We start from the raw sequence: 20,367 nt of genomic DNA on the forward strand, positions 1-20,367 counted from the left end.
CCTGCGGGGGTTGAGCCGCTTGAGGGGGGGAAGCTGTGGGTGAGGGTGAGGGTGGGCTGCGCACGCCCAGGGCGCTGTTGTCATGCGAGAGTCGCGCAGAGCCACGCAGCGTCCAGGCAGCGTAGTGACCGTGAGAGTCCAGAAATGATATGAAATGCAAGGAAGGGCTTCATAGGGCGATCGCTTTGAGCAGACCCGCTGTGGAGCTGGCATCAAGTTTGATGAGCCTTCGAATGCAGGACGGTCTTCATCGGTGGTGGCCTGAGGGGAGGGCAAACCGGGCAGCTGTGCAGGGCCCCCACACTTTATAAAAATAAAAATGAACGATACTGAATATTTGTATCATCAATAAGGTATTAAGATACTTGCATTGCAGTTTTGTGGATAGGGCAATGTGAAATTGAAATCGAAAATGTCCAACTTGCTTATAGGTCAACAAAATTAAGCCTTCAAGGGGCCCCAAATGCCTCACTTGACCAGAGCCCCAGCAGCCCTAAGGCCACTGCTGTTTTTGTCAGGCCACCTCAGGGGTGTGGCTGCGTGTGTGCCAGGGTCCTCGGCCCTGCCACACCTTGCGATGGAGGCTGGGCAGAAGCCAGCTCCAGGGGTGGCTGTAGGGCTGCGGGGACACGGCTCTGACTCTGTAGTTACAGCACGTCAGAGCAGACTCAGTTCAAGTCATATGAATTAGCGCACGCCAGCAGCCTTTGTGTCTCATGAATTCAGCATCCCCGCGCTTCAAAATGGAGGTGGGGGCACTTCAACTAAAGCTCACTGAACGAGCTTTACTTAAAGTGCCTCCACTGCCATTTTGAAGTGCAGGATACTGAATACATGAGCAGCTGCAGGTGCTTTAATTAGAGCGCCCCCAGCCCCAGAGCATGTGTAAAGATGCCCTAAGAGTTATCACATGTTTTTAAGTGCTAACTTTGGAGTGGGTTGGCTCTTTTTAGAGCTGGTGCCTCCTTTTTCTCATGTGATTGTTACTTTGTACATGTGGCCGGTCTACGTTTATTGCGCAATTTGCCACTCAGTTGCATAGTATATACAGCATGTAGTCGGTGCCTCAAGCACTAACTTTATAGCTGTTTGGTGATTTTTAGAGCTGGCTAGTCATTTTATCACATGATAATTACATTGCAGGTGTGGCCAGTCTAAACTTATTGCATAGTTCACCAATGAATTGCGTAATATATGTAATATAGCAGGGGCCTATAAGTCAGTCTTGTATGACAGCTACCTTGTGTGCTAGTACGGGCCCTGCTACATGTTCATATGAAAGCTGGATAGAACCCAGCTCTAGAGCTGTCATGCATTTTCAAGTACAGATTTTATATCAGGTTGGCTCTTTTTAGAGCTGGCTAGTAATTTTTATCGTGTGACAGTTGCTTCGCTTTTGTGGCCAGGCTAAATCTATTGTGAGTTTAGCCAGTTAATTGCGTAATATGTACCCTGTAGCAGGGGCCTCAAGCACTACCTTTATGTTGGCATTTTTATAGTCATTTTTATCATGTGACAGTTACTTTGCACTTGTGGCCAGTCTCACTTTGCATGTGTGGCCAATCTAAACTTATTGTGCAATTAACCAGTTAATTGCATAACATGTAGCAGGGGCCTTTAAGTTGAAGTCTTGCACAGCAATTTTCTTGCATGCTAGTAAGGAAATGGCCTGGAAACACATACTGTTAAAGTGGCTGGTTTCTTGTTTCAAGGATGAATGTAAAATTGTTGTAGATGACAACACTATAGACTGGTGGTTTTAAGCCTGTAGTCTGCGGATTCCTGGGAGTCCACAGACTGTCTAAGGGGCCCATAACAGATGACTGTGATCAATTAAAAGTGTGTGAATACCCACACTTATAATTCAAAGGGGTCCCACTCCCTACCTCCATTCAACATTTTTTGGGGCCTGCAAATGAAAGAAGGTTGGACTGAAGGACAGGTACACAGACTTGCCTTTTATATCTGTGAGCTGGGTGTAGGCATGCTGGGAAGGTGTGCTGAGATGGGTATGGTCGTAGGCGGATCTAAAATTTTGAAAAGTGGGGTGCAGAGGGGCAGGTGCGTCATCACATATAAAACAACATCTGTTTTTTTCCAGTTAAAAATAAACTAAAAGCATTACTAATATGCTAGGGGACTAGGGCTGTGTTATTCAGTTTAAAATGGAAGCAAAAACAAATCAAACTTAATTGGAATGAGTTAAAAAGCATCTGCAGGGCTGTGAAATAGTCATTTCAGTACCAGGAGCAGCGAACATATAGCAGAATTGCAGAACAAAGGATAGCTTGATTGGTGCAACATCAAGACCTACCTTCTCAACCTTATTCGTTCTGGGACCCATTTGCCAAGATCGATGGCTTATCCCAAGCCGCCCACAACCCCCAGGCCCTGCTGATGCCTGACCCAAAGTCCCCTGCCAGCTTCCCTCACCCCCAAGCTACAAACCCTTCTCCCCACCCTCCTCCGGGCCATGCTGGTGTCCCTCACTCCCAATCCACAGTCCTTTACTCCCCAGCCCTGCTGCAGGGGCTCCCAGCTGCCCCCATCCTGCTTGGGCCAGAGCGTGAGCAGTGAGTATGTGTATGGGCAATGGCCCTGTGCTGCCCACCCAGGCACGCAGCTCCCCTCTGTGAAGAACCACCCCTGCCTCCTTCCCCTGCTAAAGGGCCAGGCACCCTTTCCTTGCCGCTCCCCCTGCCCTGCCACAGCCCTGCCTCTGGCCACTGTCCTCAGTACCTGTGTGGCACGCACACGCATGCATGTGTGCACACACACACCCCAGCCCTCTGGACTTCTATCTCCCACTTCTCATACACTTACCTGTGTCCAGCTGCTGGGGCTGCTCCCATGACCTAGCCTCGTGGTATGCTGGCCATGTGCGTCTGTGCGTGCAGGTGCATGTGCGCCTGCTGCCTCCATACATCCCAAGCAGCTCTAGTAGGCTGGAACACTGCCAGCCTGCAAGGGAAAACCTGCACTTTCGTGGGTTTTTCTGGGACTTCCTTGCAACCCTTTCAAATATTCTTGTGACCCGCTTTTGGGGCGCGATCCACCGGTTGAGAAATGCTGATCAAGACCATTAAAAAGGAGAAGGTCATTAACACCTGTGGAATGAAAATTTTAGAGGGGAGCAGGTAAATGACAAGAAGCCATGAAGTCAAGCGACTCCCTCAGTGCTGCCTGACTAGTAATGCTGCTGTCATTATCAGGCAGTTGGTTTTAAACTTTGCATAGAGCAGGAATCAAATGGAGGTGCAAGTGCACCAGTGCATTCCCGGATCCACCCCTAAGTAACATTTTTGTGATGTTGAACAACACTGTGGTTTGTTATTTGTGGCATTGGTTCTGCAAATGTGTGTGTTTAATTTTTGTAGCAGACTGGTATTTCTAGGCCTTGGTTTTCTAGAACATTGTTTTAGATGTGGAATGTTCTTTGGCTCTGGACGCAGAAGCGGCTGCTTAAAATTCCTCCACAGTAAACATTTTGTATTGTGAGACAGTATCTTTAAGCTTGCTAGCCATGAATCCAAAATATCAAGAACAACTTTGGCCAATCTTGGAGTCCATTTAAACACGGGTAATAATGGAAAATGCAATCATCTTGAGTTTGTAATAGAAGGTGAATTTTTTGTTGTTGTTGTTGTTAATAGGCCGCTCACTTGATGTTACAGTCTCATTCTGAAGTATTTTAATGGAATATAAACTGCAGATTAAAACAAACTAAGTGCCCAACTGGAAAATAACTCAGTGGAAGTAGGTTTGCAAGTTGCATTTTTTGTTACAGAACTTAGAGGAGTGGTTCTCGATTGAGGTACCATGAGATCTTCTTGGGGGTGCTGTGGAAGCAGAGGCAGAGAGGACAGTTTTACATGCTCACCTCTTTCTGGGAGAAAAGTGAGGGATGAGGGTCTGGACCAGGTAGGGCTACAGCTTAAGCCAGCTCTGTCTGCTTTAGGGATATCAAAGAATCCTAATGGAGGAAGAGCATGTGCACATGTCACAGCCAGTCCTGGTCTGCCTCTGCAGCATGTATATGGGACAGTTCTAACTGGAGGCAGCATCACCCAATTGAGAAATACTGAGGTAAGTTGAGGAAGCACCAATAGTGGTTCTCAACCAGGGGTGCCAACATATTCAAAAAATTGATGGAGAGGTGCCCTTTGCTCTGAAACAGTTGAGAACCACTTGCTTAGCGGTTTCAACTGAGATCAGAATCCATTGTATAGGTGCTGAGCAAAATCATATGAGTTCATCCCTCCTGTAAAGACCTTAAATTTATTTTAAAAGGCAATTCAGGAAAAGATAAGAAAAAGGAAATACTATTTGTACTAGAAAGAAGAAGCAGATGCACAGTGAGATATAGCAAACTTATTTGATCACACATACAGTTTGTAGGAGAGTCTGAAATTGAACCCTCATCCCCCAAGTCCAAGTCTGGTATCCCCACCATTTTCTTTCTCTTTTCTACAAGTTTTGAGTCATGTTCTCCATCCTGAGACTTGATAAGGAAAGCAGTGCTTTTTCACAGAGTCATATCTAGAAAAGCTAATTGTGGTTTTTGTGGATTGAAGAGGCTAGAGTCTCTCTTCTTCATGGGAGGCTGTGGTGTATTATAAAACACTAGCATACTACCTAATCTGTACTGTAGGTTCTCTATGTAGTATGACCTGATTTGCTGTACATGAAAATAATTTTCTTGAGCAGGGGTTGGCAACACAGCCCACGGGCTGGATCTGTGCCACAGCCACTGGATCTGGCCCACAGAATTGGAGGGCTTTGCCAGTGCTAGTTCCAGCAGTGAGAAGCTACACCTGTGCCATAACCAAGAAGCAAGGAGAAGTGGTGATGGCCAGGACGGAACACTGGCCCAACTTGGGTCCGAGTTGGGTTGTTTTGGTTGCAGTTCCCAAACGTTGCCAGCCGCTGTTCTTGAGCATGAGTTGTTGACGTTACCAAACATGCAGGTCCAATGCTAATGTCAGTCTAGGAAAATAGATTAAACCAACCATTTTGAATAATGAAGAGAAGAAAAATAGATACAAAAGTCCTCTCAGTAGAGGCACACAGACTTTGATATACATACTACTTAGTGGTTTAGTAGTCTATATAGGTTCAAAGTCTGATTCTCCTTAGCTGTTATGTTTGTGATGGTGCAAAGTGGATTTTGATTTTTTCTTGTAATTGTTTATACATCTTTGCATTCACTTTGCAGCTGCCAATAACTGCATACATGAAGTGTAAGTGAAGATTCAGGCTCATTGTATTTCATAGAACTCAACAAAAATAAATACTTTATTTATTTAGAATAAATGCATTTTTAGCTTTGATTTGTGGGTTTTCCCAGGTGCTGTTGGAAACACACAAACAGTACTAGAGTCTGTGTTGTGTCTGAGAGCTAATGTGAATAATTTTTACTTTGGGATCTGCTTGAAAGCAAAACTGATCAAACTGTTTTTTGTTGTACAAATAGATTATTGCAAAGAGTAGTTTTCACTTTTGAAAAGTGCTTTAGTCCTCTTGGGTGCAGGTTGGAAAGCATGTAAAGGATTAAGAATGACATCCCTATCTGGGCAGCATCCTTTTTACATTAAAAGAAAACAGCCCCTTCCCTCCCAACATGTCCTCCCAAACAATAGAGGTCAGACAGGTTCCCCTAATTTAAGTTCTGGCTTTGTTATTTGCCTGTCAATTCACTTATGACCCAGATCCTGCAAGTTGTTCCAACCCTTGAATCTAGACAGGCAGCCAGCATCACAGGGTTTCTTCAGGTGGAACAGTTTATGCAGTGAGAGCCTGTGTCAGAAATGGGATAAAAATATCCAACAACTTTGCCGGAGTGTTAAAAGGCGATCAGTGCAAACATTTCAGTGTAATTATCATCTCTGCTTTACCCAAGAATTGCAGGTGCATGTTATCAATTAATAACATAAATTAGAGTAGGGCAAGAGTGATGAAGCTGTAATGGTTCAGAAATTAGGCAAGGATTTCTTAGGGTGAGATCTTTTTATTGGACTACTTATGTAGTTGGGATAAAGTTGGACAAGTTTTTGAATGCAAGACATTTTTTCTTAAGCCTCGCATTTGAAAGCTTGTCCAACTTTATACCAACTATTTAATTGGTCCAATAAAATATATTACCCTAAGAAATCCTTGCCTCTGGCATAATATAAATTATGACTTCTGTGCTTCTGTTTGCTTTTGTATGACTACTTTACTTCTGTTTATGCAGTATCCAAATTTGCTAATACTCACTTATAGACCAATCCTTACTTCAAAGGTAGAGTCAGTGAAGTTAATGGAAGTGCTTATGGAAGTACAAAATTGAGGATCCAACCCTGTAGATTGTGACAAATGATGTTAATGTTTGAGTGTATGTGAAAATCTTTTGACAATGATATAAAGCAAAATGCTATTTTCATATAGTATCACATGTGATTTCACAAGTGATACTATATGAAAATAGCATATAGGCCCTATGAGGACTAATAAGTCAGGGTGAAATCATGACCCCTATTAAAATGTATGGTAAAATTCCCATTAACTTTAGCAGATCTGAATCTGCAGTTCTGCCCTAAGAACCCTTTGGTCCAGGTAATTTAGCCAAAGACACATATCAGGGTGAAATACAGGTGATGTTGGATGGGGAGAGGAGCCATAACTCTTCATGTTATATAAATGGTTTTCATAACTAATATTTGAATTACTGTATTTTAGTAGTTGGCCTCAAACTGTCAGGATGGAAATGAGAATTAATGATGGAAGCTAAGCCAAGAGAGTGAATTTTGAGGAGTGCAAAATCATTTGGCGCACAATAGGAACAAAGTTGTTCCTGCCCTCAAGCTGGTGCAGGGTGAGAAACAATTGAAATAGTGAATGGCAGGGAAGACACAGAGTGCTGAAAACATGGGGAGAGTAGAGACCAGAAGTTGAGGGTTACAGACTGATGAGAGCTGAAATGTGGGCAGAAGCAGATAGCCTTGAGGTTGAGGACAAACACGAAAACAGCAGAGCCCTTCAGGTTGGAGAGCTGTATGCTTAGAACTTAAACAAGAGTCTTGAAAAGCAGAATTTGGGGTAAACTGATGACAGTCCCAGTAGTGAAGATGACAAGGCCTGAAGGCAAATACCAGAGCATTAGAACTTGGTAAAAAAAGAGAGAATGGACTTTAGAGATCTAGAGCAATGGATTATGCATTTAAATTGTTTGGCTGAGTCCGTCATACTTTATAGACCAGGGGGTGTCAAACATACAGTCCGTGGGGCCCTATGACCCAACCCTTGGGTCTCAGACTGACTGTGCAGAGCCAGTCTGGTACACTGCCTGGATGCGGTGCTGCATGCAGCACGGGAGGGCAGTCTGGAGCATGCACTGCGTGTGGTGCTCACACCAGACTTGCCTGAGCACTGGTTCTGGAGCTGGTCCGGATAAGGCGGCACCGAAGCCAGCATGCAGGGCCAGTTGAACTAGGCACTGCATGAAGCATGCAACTTGTGCCAACCCCCTGTGCAGTGCACATGGGCTTTTTATTTTTATGGAAATTTTTTTGTGTTCCAAGCCAAATCAGCCAAACCACTTCCAAATCCATGAGTCATTCAAGAACCATACGTGGCCATACTACCAGCAAACATCCTCTACCCTGCGGCTTCAAATGTTTCCAAATCATTTGGCAGTGTTGCGGCTGTGCGAAGCTTCGGTAGCTGATTTGATTCGGAGGAGTTTGGCCTGATTTGGGGACCGAATCTCTGAATCTGAATCAAATCGGGAAACCAAGTAAAAGCTCTGAATTGATTCGAAACATCTGAATCGATTCAGAAAAGATTCGGCCATTTTGGAGATTCAGCCATAAACTAAACAGGTAGCTGACAGCTGCCTCCAGCTGGTAAATCTGTTGGGGTTGGGGAAGGGTGGAGGGAGGGGCTGGGGCTGGGAGGGCATGTTGGGGAGGGGGGCAGGAGGCGGGCGGGGCAGGGTTGGGAGTGGGGGGTTTGCCCTGCTGCTGCTTACCCAGCCAGGGTGGGGTGGAGGGTTTGTGCCTTCCATGCCGGCTGGCAAGCAGCAGCAGGGCAGAGCCTCTGTTCCCAGCGCTGATGTGGGCATGGCAGTGCTGGGAGGCGGAGCTATGCCTTGCTGCCACCCGGAGTGAGCCGCACCTGCATTGCGCCCCTCCTGCGCCAGCTGTGCAAGCGGCAGCAGGGCATAGTCCCCGCAGCTCCCCCCCGCCGGAAGAGGCAGGCACAGCCAGAGGAAACGCAGGAGAAGCCCCCATGGCTGCCTTGCCTGGCCCCAGCCTCCTGGCACTTAGAAAAAAAAAAAAAGAAAAGCCCCACACTGACCAGCTGCAGGAGTGGCAATTGGGGCCTCCGGGTGCTTGTGGCAGAGCCCCCCCATGCAGCATGGGGCAGTGGGGATTGCCCCCTCCCCCCCTGCTTGGCACCCATGTGGCAGCTGCCCCATGGCGTGGGTGCAGTGTGGCTCGGCAGGGTGCTATGCTCTGTCTGGGAGCTGGGGCCACTGGGACTGAGCAGTACCGGGCTCCAGCTGACACGTGGAGCTGTGCCAGCTTCCAGACAGCGCAGGGTGCCTTGCCGAGCTGCGTTGCACCCGTGCCATGGGGCAGCTGCCGCATGGGTGCCAAGGGGCGGGGGGGATCCCTACTGCCCCACACTGCATGGTGGGGCTCTGCCACAAGCACCCAGAGGCCCCAATTGCTCCTGCAGCTGGTCAATGCGGGGCTTTTTTTTCCTTTTATTTTTTTAAGTGCTGGGACTAGGCTGGGGCCAGGCGGGGGATGGGGCTGGACAGGGCAGCCATGTGGGCTTGTCCTGCGGCTCCCCCCACCCGGGGAGAGGCATGCATAGCCCAATGAGCCGTGTGAGAACCTGCAGTCACTCGGCTGTGCCTGCCTCTCCACGGCCAATCCAAATAACTGAATCTTCCCAAATCATCGCTGAGTCTTCCAAAGCTGATTCAGCTGAATTGATTCAGGATAGTGATCTGAATCTCCAAATCAAATCGCTGTCCTCCGAATCGACTGAATATGAATCCAAATTGAATACTTCCCTATTCGCACAGGCCTAGCAGGCATCCTACATGCAACCCCAAGCCTGGAAGCTTGGGGTTTAGAGGCTCCTCGGTTTCACTTGCCCTCAGCCATGTGGCTCCAGGAGCAAGCTAGGGAGGAGTCTCTCAGTTCCATAACATAGGCATAAAGCCAAGATCTTCCTACTGGAAATGAAAGTGGGAAAATAATTATACATTACCTCTGCCTGGGTACTACCCCATGCCAGAAAAGCGGCCACCCCCTGTCCCTGGGAAAACTGCTTCAGTGGTCCCGGCATTTCTCCTGCCCAGTTGTACTTGCAGCACATGCCCGCCCTGCTCTAGGGATCACTCTGCTTGTAACATGGGGCTGGCATGGGACATGCTGTCTCTGGCAGATGCCGTCTCTGGCATACATGGATGCCCTTGGGGCCTTATCCTCATTGGCCAGTGCGCAGATCTGTGCTCTGGCCCTGTATGGTGTGGAGTACCCACAGTGCCTTGTCCAGCCTGCATGCCATGTGCAACATGCCTTGGAGCGGGGCTGGCACATGCTTCATGGAGCGTGTGGGGCTGAACTGGACATGCACACTGCAGGCACCACAGTATGCGGTATGGTCTGGTGCATGGGGGCCAGATGAGTTTGACACCCCTGATAAAGTCCTTTCACTCAAAATCAATAGTGGTTTTTACGTGACGTCACTTTAACGCAGAGAGGGGTAGTTAGCTGTGTTAGCCTGAAGTCAGGCAGTAAACAGGATAGAGCTGATATTTTATAAACTAACTGATTCAAACTGCATAAGCTTTTGCAAGCAGCAGCTTCCTTTGTCAGATGCTATGAAAGGACATGCAGAGGGCAGGCTATTAAATAGAGCAGAGGCGGGCAATTATATCTGGTGGAGAGCCACTTACTGAGTTTTGGCAAGTCATCGAGGGCCTCGGGCAAGGCAGTCAGGGGCAGATATATATTAATTTTCTCATATTTTTAGAGGCCTAACAGGCCGGATATAATGGCTTGGTGGGCCGCATTTTGCCCACCCTTGAAATGGAGTGATTTGAATGCACGAGACAGGAGGAGGGTGTGGAGGAATGAGAGAGGACAGTGCTAAGAGAGGCAAAAGGGACTGAAGAGAAAAACAAAGCCATAAACTCAGAAGGACATGGGGGTTGTAAAAGTTAATTCAGATAATGAGATAAGAATCCATAGTCCCTATTTAGATTATATTTATACTAATCCAGTCTGGATGATTTCTTGTTCCACAATTTCAGGTTGGTTCAAATTCAAGTTGGTTTTTAAAGTTGTTTTCTTTAAGAACAGCTGTTCTGAGGGCAGTGATGGATCATGTTTTATATGCATTATTACAGGTGCCTAAACTCTTGTACAGTGTTGCATATTTTCTAGGTAAGCTCTGCTAAACAGTAAACTAGTTGCAGAACAACTGAGGTAGACCCCTCCCAGTTGGCAGAGTGTAGGTCAAATTTTGGGCCCAGTCTTCCAACTCTGGCTAATGCTGTTCCATCTAATTTAGGGCACTGTCATACTCAGTTGCCAAGGGGATCTTGTAAGTCATTCTCTTGAATCCCCCAGGGGCTGTCTGTTAATAGCAAGTGTTGCAGGGACAAAAGCTGATGCACTGAAATGTTGGAAACTAAATGATGCAACAGTTTGAAAACAGAGACCTGAGCTATTCACAGCGATGGAGATATTAAAACTGGGAAGGATACATAAACTGTAAACTGTTCATGCTGTTTCCAAACAAACAATATTTCCTTTCTTCAAAGAGTATATATAAACAATCAAGTACATAGCATACAGTCATGATAACAAAATTGCTTCATAGAATAGTTGAAGTTTTAGAACATGGCGGGCAATTATTTTGGGTGGAGAGCCGCTTACTGAGTTTTGGCAAGCCATCGAGGGCCGCATGACAGGCAGCCCGGGGCAGACTAATATTAATGTTCTAAAATTTTTAGTGGCCCCACGGGCCAGATAGAATGGCCCGGCAGGCCGCATCTGGCCCGTGGGGGACGTTTTGCCTACCCTTGTTTTAGAAGTATTCTTAACTTTTTAAAATCCAGTTTCTATTGTTGTTTTTAGCTCTCTAATTTGAACTACTTACTGCACTTTGAGTTTTACAGTTGTAATTTTGGGTTTGCTTTTAACTCTCTAGAAATTCAAGTCCCTGGTTCTGAAAACTGCAGTTATTTTTAATGGCATGAAGTCTGTTTTATTAATCAAACTAGTCCCTGATCTAATGAAGTTAAAAAATGGCAAGCTGCTCAGTTCCTGTCTTTTAACATCCTGTAGGCGGAGAATAGCTGCTGCCTCAACAGTGTCATGTCAAGGTTGTGATCCCATAATGAAAGAGTCCTCAGTCTGTAATTGCATTGTTTCATATCTTTGTATGCCCCTGGATGAGGGGGAATGCCTTTCCCTCTGTGTTCTGAAACCGTTATTACAATGAGATCCTATTACATTTTTATCCTCAAGAAAAGCAGACTGGCTTTTCTTTACTATATTGCTGAGAAGATACCACCATCTCTCATAAGCTTCTTGTACACCAAATGCCTCTTGCCTCAGTATGACATTAACCAGTTAACTGTAACAGGAAATTTTTAGCAGAAGACAGGACACGGTGACACTTTATAAACTAACTCATTCAGAAGCATGAGCTTTCATAGGCCACAGTCTACTGTATCATTAGATACTAGTAGGCTGTAGTCGCCAAAAGCTCACCTCTCTGAACGAGTTAGTCTCACCCCGGTGTCACCCTGCCCTGCCTTCTGCCTAATGTCAGACTACCACAGCTACCTACCTCACTCTTCTTATGTATACCTTATTTAGGACTTTCCCATTTTTCCCCAAAGGTATATCTACATGTGCCTGTCAAACTGAGTTTCTTCTCTTCTGTGTTGCCCCACTCTGTCCACATAATTATTGTAAAAAACAAATATTAATCTTTAATTGCAAACTATTAGATACACATTTAAACTGTGATCTTTCCTATCTTATTTCAATTTTGAGGAAGATTTAATAATTTGGGCATAAATGGTACCATGGTAGAGTAAAAAGGTCCATTTTACAAGTTGCTGAGTGTCCTGTTATGTTGTAACTGGAAACTCAGAGCTCTCAGCACTGTCTTGATTGAACCCAATGTTAACAGATAGGAGGTTTTCCAATTATGATTTTTTTTTTTGTGCCATACAATGTGAATCATGTTTGTTGAAACTGATCCATTTTTATTTTTTTTTTCCAATTCCCAAACAGGAATGTATTCTATACAGCCAGTTTATGCTTTTCTGTCTGTTGAGAATGAAATGTTGTGTTTGAGCCTGGATACAGTCTGGGCCCTGCACACCTAAGGGACAGCCTTCTCCCTTATGCTCCATCGCAGTCCCTAAGGTCAGCCAGGAGCAACCTCCTGCAAGTACCATCAGTATGCCAAGTCTGCTTGGCAAAAACTGGTGGGAGATTGTTCTTGGCTGTTGGCCCTCGCCTCCAGAGGTCCCTCTTGCTTGAAGCTCACCAGAGCCTGAGTCTGGACATCTTTTGGAAATGTTGTAGTAACTTTCTATTTAGTTAGCATTTACCAGACAAAACTAGGGTGAGCTGTTGTTTTATCTTGATGTTCTAGTTCCCTTTTAAGTTGTTTTGGTCTTCCTGTCACTATCCTGTTTTTAAGTTATTCTGTTTTCTTATTGTGAGCTGCCTTTGCTGGGATGGGTGGCATATACATTGAATAAATAAATAGATTCAAGGTACCTAGTTTGATACTGATATGACTGGCTGAGTTTGAAGTGAAATGTTTTGGTCTGTTGAACAACTGGTGCCAATGTGAGAATTTCTCTTTTACTTGGCTGTTGCTCGTATACTACAAACGTTACTTTCCTTATACAGTACCTACCTTTTGACTAACTTTTGGTAACTCTTTTGAAAAGAGGAAATGTTAATAAATTGCTTCATGTTTTTCAGATTACTTTCAACTGTGAACCAGATGTGTATATTCCAGGTCATAGGCTGCTGATACCAACTTTTGCCATGGCTTCTGTGGCTTCACCAGTTACATTTAAGGAGTTTTGCCCCTTGTATTATCTCCTCAATGCCATTCCTACAAAAGTCCAAAAAGGATTTCGCTCCATTGTGGTGTACCTCACAGCACTTGATACCAATGGGGACTACATTGCTGTAGGCAGTAGCATTGGGATGCTTTATCTCTACTGCAGACGCTTAAACCAGATGAAAAAATATAATTTTGAGGTAAATACTACCTTTTGTGCCTTGTTTTATTATAGAAGATTTATCACAGCTTTTTCAGCTGCTCTTTGAAAATAGAATGTTCAGATCTTTCCTCAGGAAAAGTTTTTCACTAATTTGCCAACTTTTCTGCCTCCCTTCTCAACAGGGGAAGTCTGAATCTATTACTGTTGTAAAGTTATTGAGCTGTTTTGATGATCTTGTTGCTATTGGTACAGCCTCAGGCCGAGTAGCCATTTTTCAGCTCGTTTCTTCATTGCCTGGAAGAAACAAACAGGTAAATGTTAAATTTGGGTAAATTTCTGTGTTGTTAAATGTTGTGGTCCTAAAACATGGTTACAGAGTGATTTTTGCAGTTTTTAGTGAGGGCTATGAAATGTGTGCGTAATGAAATATCTTGCAAGTATGTTAATATGCATGTGTTTAAATTTATGAAAGAATTTCTTTTTACTAAAGAATGTAGTTGAACAAACAGGATATGCTTGATCAAAAATGCTTTCATATATTACTTGGTGTATGACAAAAACCAAATAGCATTGTTGATTCAGCATGAAAAGTGACCTTAGCTTTGTCATATAAGGATGGAAGTTTAAACTGAATCACTGAATAAGCCCAGTGTCTCTGTGTATATCTGTCTCCTTCCCTTTCCCTATTCTTTCTTGTGTTCTGTTGCATCAATTTATAGCTTCGGAGATTTGATGTGGCTGGTATCCACAAAAGTAGTATCACAGCCTTGGCTTGGAGTCCTAATGGAATGAAATTATTCTCTGGAGATGACAGAGGAAAAATTGTCTATTCTTCACTGGATCTAGATCAGGTAAATCTAAATTTTGGTGTGATAGTTTCTGTTTTTGATTTTCTAAAAGAAAGTCAATACACATGAAGGTGTAATGAGCTGCTAATATTTACTTCCTTGTATCCTATGGTGTTATATAGGGATTCTTCATTACAACCGAGTGGTTGCCTGCTTCCATTATTCTCCTTTTACATCAACTTTTTTCCTGCCCTGCACCTACAACCATGCCCACCATCTTTGTCTGAAAGGACTTGCTAGAATTTCCTTTGGACTCTAACCAGTGCCCCTTTTTATTTTGCTGGAAAGCCTGCTATTGCTATAGTGATCAAGTTCATCCTTTTCTGGCAGCTATGCAAAGCTCAGTAGCTTAGGGTGTAGAATTAAAATTAGTTTGGGATCCTTTACTGCAGAATGCTGCTGCCAAATCTAATCTTTTTAAGGGATTGTAAAGAACATGCAGGTTATGTAGGCTGGCCTTGGCCAGTTAAATTGAGATAGCAGGTGTTTAACTTATAGCTATCCAGGAGAAAAAAGTTTGTGATTTTTGTTATTCTTGATGTAACCTTGACTCTCCTCTGGAGGATTTTAATGCCACTAATTGAATCAGTATCTCATGCTTCTGTGGTCCCGTCCATTGGAGTACGTGTGCAGAAGCTTGTGTTTCAGAGTTCCCTTAGAACTCAAACCAATTATGGTAGCTAGAATTGCAACATGGGATGAAATATATATTGTGATGCTATCTATATGCATAATCCACACAGACCACGGATAAGTCAGTTAATTGGAAATCTTGTGTGGATTTCAAAAGAAAATTATTCAAATAGCTCAGACTTCCTTTATCCCCGTATTAAAATTTGAAAGAACCAGTGCACTTAGTAACTACCAGATATTTTAATTCAGAAAGGGGTTGACTTTTGTCTTTATTCTCTTTTAAAAGGGTGTTTGCAACTCCAGTCTGGTATTGGAAGAGCTATCTTCAATTGTGCAGTTGGATTACAGTCAGAAAGTGCTGTTGGTATCTACCCTACAGAGAACTTTGCTTTTTTACACAGAAGAAAAATCTGTCAAGCAAGTTGGAACACAGTCCAGAAAAAAGTAACTCTCATAAAATCTTAATGCAAGCACATCTGTTAATATGTAGCTCTTCAGAATAGACTGAAGAGAGAGAATGGTCTGAGCAAGAAAATTAACAGCATAATTTTCTGCTCAGCGCTAGTCAGTCACTGCAGGCACTTACACTAATATCTACCCATAAAAGGTCATAAGAACAGTCTTAAGTATTTTTATTCATTCCATTATTCTTTATAAAATAAGATTACTGTTGTGTTGGATGGTATTGATTGCAAATGTGTGAGCTACCAGGCTTTGGACACCTAACTGTATAGAGATATTTAAACTGAAATGTGTGTTTGTTTTTACTTCCTTTCGCAACTTGGAAGTTGCTGTGGCTCAGAACAAATATATAATGTTCAAAGAGGGTTCAGTTCTGTGCATGACATTTAAGATTTCTGTCTAAAATAGCCAAAGGGTAAACTCACTTTCTAGGGACATTGGCGACAACTAGATCTAGGGACAACTTTTAATAATAAAAGGGTACAGAGGTAGATCCGTACCTTCTTGAGAGAGAAAAATGAAAGAGATTGTATGGCCTTGTTCATGCTGGTATGTTAACATGTGCAATAGAGCAAAATTATGATTTGATCTCTGTGTGGAAGCTTGCTTAAGTTTTCAACTTTGGTTTTATAATTAGGAAAGACTCCAGTTTATGGTTCATGCTTATAGTTCCCTGGTATGTCTTTTGTAAGATTTATTGAATGTGGAAGGAGAAAAGTAATTAGCCTTAGAACTGCTTAATGCTGTCAACGATTAGATATGTTTATGCAGTGTGGAGGACATTCCTTGAATGTTGAAGGGATGTTTAGTGTATATGTGCATTAGGCAAACAAATAGGAACACTAAAACAACTTTTATAATCATATTAGTTCTGTAAAGGGGGATTATCCTAGTGGTTGCAGTACTGTTTTAGTACAGTTCAGAGTTTGAAGCCGCTCCCTTGTTCCTAATGGGCAGATGCCAGGAGTCAGCCAGCATCACTTGTAGTGATTTGCAGGTCAGCTGAAAGGTCAGTGTGACCTAGCTCAAGGGGAAGCAGAGTACAGGTTATTTTGCTGTAGGAAAGATCACTATAATCTCTTTTACTGCATGGGTGAGAAGGGCATCCTTGCTGCTGAGAGAGAAAATGGGAGGATTTGTTTTTTCTTCCTACTTCACACTTTCCCTAATGTTGAGGGAATTGCGTACAGTATTTCTGAGCCTTCATCCTTGATTTAGTCCATGGATATCAAAGATAAAGCCCGCAGGCCAGATCCAGCCAGCAGAGCCCTATCATCCAGCATTTCGTGCTGCCCATGGGTCTTTGAGTTGGCCCACAGGCAGCATGTGGGGTGCACCAGATAGTGGCACCTGCTCCAGGACTGTGCTGCACATAGCACCCTCTCCACCATGCATCCTGGAGCAGTGGAGGGGCCACCATGTGTAGCGTAGCCCTAGAGCAGCTACGTGCTGTTCTGTGCTCCAAGGGCAGAGTGGGCGAGTGGCAGCTGTGCACAGCACAACCCTGGAGTGGCTGAAGCAGGACTGCACTGCATGTGACACCTGCTGTGGCTGCTCCAGGACATGCGCTGAATCCGGCATGCAGGGCTGATCTGTAGGTCCAATCTGGCCCGTGAACAAGCCCTGTGTCACTCATCTGGCCTGTGGGGCTGGATGGGTTTGACCCCCTTCCTCACCCACCACCACTGCCTCATTTTAGTCTAATTAAGAGCTGTCCAGTTTCAGAATGGCTGAGGCCTCAGGTCCCCCCAGCCACATGCCATGCTGGCCTCGCACTCCCAGGCTGCATGCAGTTCTGCATGGCTCCCTGCCCCATGGACCCCCATTCCCACCCTTACCTCCTTCCACACCACACAGACCCTGACCCAGAACATGGGGCCTCATGTGGCCTGGGGGTGGCAAGTTGGACAGCCCTGGTCTAACCAAACTCTTGTGTTAGAGACAACAAAGTCGGAGAATTTTGGTGAAAGCAAAGGAAAGTGGTGTTCTGGTCTGTGTGTTTAAACTCTAGTTAAATATCTTTTTTTCAGGTTTTTACTTGTGTGTGTATTTTGAAAAGCTGTTTGTTTATCTTCTAGCACTGGTAAGTTTGGAGCATGTTTTATCCCTGGACTGTGTAAGCAAAGTGACCTGACAACGTTTGCTGCTAGACCTGGCCTCCGCCTCTGGAAGTCTGATGTGCATGGAACTGTGCAGGCCACGTTTATTTTAAAAGAGTTATTTGCTGGAGGAATAAAACCTTTTGAACTGTATCCTCGGCTGGAGTCACCTGACAGAGCAAGTTACAGTTTCCCAGAGAAACACCTTGGGCTTGTTTCATGCTTTTTCCAGGAAGGTTGGGTGCTGAGTTGGAATGAATATAGTATCTATTTACTAGACACTGTGAACCAGGTGAGTACAACTAATGGATACATGTTTGATTGCTTACCAGTTTTCAGTCATATCAATGTTAATCCTTGGGCATGTGTCTTTTAATGTGTCCTGACCTAAAAGATTATTAAGAAACAATTTAAAACCTAGCATTTGCTTTTCTTTTCCTTAGATTTCTCGTCGCATTAGGGTTGTCATAGACAAGATAGATGAGTGATGATAATTATGTTAGGCCAGGGGTCAGCAACTTGTGTCCCACAGGCTGAATCCAACCAGCGAAGAGCTTGGACCTTGCCTGTGAAGGTCTCATTTGGTTGAGGTGGAGGGGGATGGGGTATGATTTAAAAAAAGGGACTTAGAACCTCTTGCTCCATGCCCTCACTGTTGAATTTGATGTCCCTAGTGACAGTCTCTTTGGTTTTTGGGAGTGCCAGGTAAAGGGTGGGGAGTGGTGGAGGGTGATGCAGGACATGGGGAAGGATTGGAGTAGCAGGAGAATAGGGGATCAACAACCCATAGTGGTGGCTAGGTCACAAGCACCTGGCCTGCAAATTTAGACATTTGCTAATGTCCGTGTTAGACTGTAAACTTTAGACATCTAGTATACTATTATATGGAAACTAACTGCCTAACAGCAACTATTGTATGGAAACTAGCTGCCTAAAGTGCATTCTACATCCATAACAAATATACACAGGTTTAGAATTTATACTTGTATCTGAGCAGACACTATAGCTGTACACACAAAGCTAAAGAAAGTTGTCATTATATAAAATATAACTGGAACTATTTCTTCTCTCTTTCCATTCTTCTGATCACATCTTACAATAAAGAAAAACTAAACAACCCAAAACCCAATTTCTCCTTACTCTGTGAAAATGTCTATCAGCAATCTCTCCAGTTGAAAAGATGGCCAAAAGGGGACAGTACAGTGTCATTAGTGTCGGGTCACATTCTTTATGGTTTTGTTAGAGATTTTTAAACGTGTGTTAGAACTCTTCTCCTTCACTAGATTGCCTTTTTAGATTTAAGGGATCAATTCTGGCTGCTCTTAGCAGAAAAAATGAATGATGCCTTATCAGACTGATGAGTTCACATAATATGCACAATAGTGCAAAGTTATGATTAGATCTCTTTTGGTGGAATACCTTATTTTTCTTTTGTGATCATCATTAAAGTTCTGAGAACTTAAGTTTGTAGGTGCTCTGTGCTGCTGAAAATAGTCTTTTATTTAGGCTATTACATGTGTACATTCTCCACTCGTTTCTGGAAATCATGACAATATCATTTTTCTCACACACACTCTAATCTGTTATACAGTGTAAATCCCATTACAGTTTATTTAGCGTGGCTTTCAGTGATTAAACCTCGTGGCTGAGTTCATCTTCCATCTCTTCTTTTCTTCTGTCTTCTGCTTTTCTTTATCCACTAGCAGATCATTCCTTTTGGTCCGGAGTTCGTTTACATTTTTTTTCTAATTGTATAGCTGTACTTAAATTGAAGTACACTTTTTAATCAAAAGTAAGCATCCTAAAGACTATCTGATATTTACAGCTTAATAGTTTAAAACCTTTTAATTAACACTCTTTATATTTCCTTTATAGGCTTTGATTGGTGGTTTGGAAGGCTATGGTGATATTGTGTCCGTGTCCTGTACCAGCAATGAGATTTTTCTTCTTAAGGGAGATAGAGACATAATAAGAATATCAAGTAGACCTGAAGGACTAGCATCAATAGGTTTGTACTGTTATTAAAATTTATTGTATCTTACAGAAAGTAATGCATAGCAATGTTCTTGTACTGTTTCTTTAATTGTAATCCTGTGAAAAGGGGAAACACATAATTGTACAATTGTAATTTTACAATTATGCCATCTATAGAATTTATTAAAGGAGGAGAGTGTTTTCAGTTGTTTTTGTTTAAATCCTAAATGATCTACCAAGCCAAGTCTCTGCTTGTTGCAGGTGAAATAGTCTGGATTTTAAGTTTCAGCCATAGCTCTCTACTGAGAGTGGATCAGCATTGATTCAGACCTGGGATCTGTTCTAGCTTAGTCACCAAGCAACTCTATTCCATATCAGGTATTCCATATCAGGATGCTGCAGCACATTGCATTTTAGTTATCTCTTTTCTGAAATGTTCCAAGCACTGTTTATGACTTGTGTTGCCAGAGTGGCCCAAAATGGTCTGAGCACAGAATCTGCCCAGTTCGTGCAGTGGATATCCGGTTTTCAGAAGAAGTGGAATTGTTGGTTCATGCCCATTAGATATTTTAATGGTCTGAAAATAATCTAAGGGGATTCACATATATTATGTTGTTGTTACTTGCTTTGATTTCAAAACTGAGTTCAATATCTGTTTGGTATTTTACTAATCTTCAGTAGAAAGGTTTGGCACTGTTTTGCTAATGGCAGCCTTGGCTAATTTCTTCTTGTAATGTGTTAGATAATGAGGTTTATGTGCTTTGGGACCAGCACAAGTTGGCATTAGTATGGGAAGGGATCATAAATATTCATAGATTCATAGATGCTAGGGTTGGAAGGGACCTCAATAGATCATCGAGTCCGACCCCCTGCATAGGCAGGAAAGAGTGCAGGGTTTAGATGACCCCAGCTAGACCCCCAGGGTAGGGAAGAGCACCACCTCCCTCGGGAGCCCATTCCAGACCTTGGCCACTCTAACTGTGAAGAAGTTCTTCCTAATGTCCAGTCTAAATCTGCTCTCTGCTAGCTTGTGGCCATTATTTCTTGTAACCCCTGGGGGCGCCTTGGTGAATAAAACCTCACCAAT

At 43.6% G+C, this 20,367-nt stretch overlaps 2 protein-coding genes across 7 annotated transcripts in view; one reads left to right on the forward strand and one right to left on the reverse strand.

The window, feature by feature from the left end:
* The window catches only part of CINP (cyclin dependent kinase 2 interacting protein), a 12,532-nt gene extending 9,680 nt beyond the window's left edge, over positions 1-2,852 (reverse strand). The window contains exon 1 of the mRNA XM_006018062.1: positions 2,824-2,852. Coding sequence (XP_006018124.1) covers positions 2,824-2,852 — 29 coding nt within the window. The remainder of the gene's footprint in view (positions 1-2,823) is intronic.
* A 10,166-nt stretch (positions 2,853-13,018) lies between these two features.
* TECPR2 (tectonin beta-propeller repeat containing 2) overlaps positions 13,019-20,367 on the forward strand; it is a 173,566-nt gene continuing 166,217 nt past the window's right edge. For all 6 annotated transcript variants that reach the window (XM_014517100.2, XM_025197165.1, XM_014517099.2 and 3 more), the window contains exons 1-6: positions 13,019-13,301; positions 13,447-13,575; positions 13,984-14,115; positions 15,032-15,189; positions 17,286-17,598; positions 19,182-19,314. In XM_014517100.2, the coding sequence (XP_014372586.1) occupies positions 13,083-13,301; positions 13,447-13,575; positions 13,984-14,115; positions 15,032-15,189; positions 17,286-17,598; positions 19,182-19,314 (1,084 nt within the window). In that variant the 5' untranslated portion in view covers positions 13,019-13,082. The remainder of the gene's footprint in view (positions 13,302-13,446; positions 13,576-13,983; positions 14,116-15,031; positions 15,190-17,285; positions 17,599-19,181; positions 19,315-20,367) is intronic.

The sequence above is a fragment of the Alligator sinensis genome, unplaced genomic scaffold (assembly GCF_000455745.1).
Source record: "Alligator sinensis unplaced genomic scaffold, ASM45574v1 scaffold85_1, whole genome shotgun sequence".
NCBI classification, from domain to species: Eukaryota; Metazoa; Chordata; order Crocodylia; family Alligatoridae; genus Alligator; species Alligator sinensis.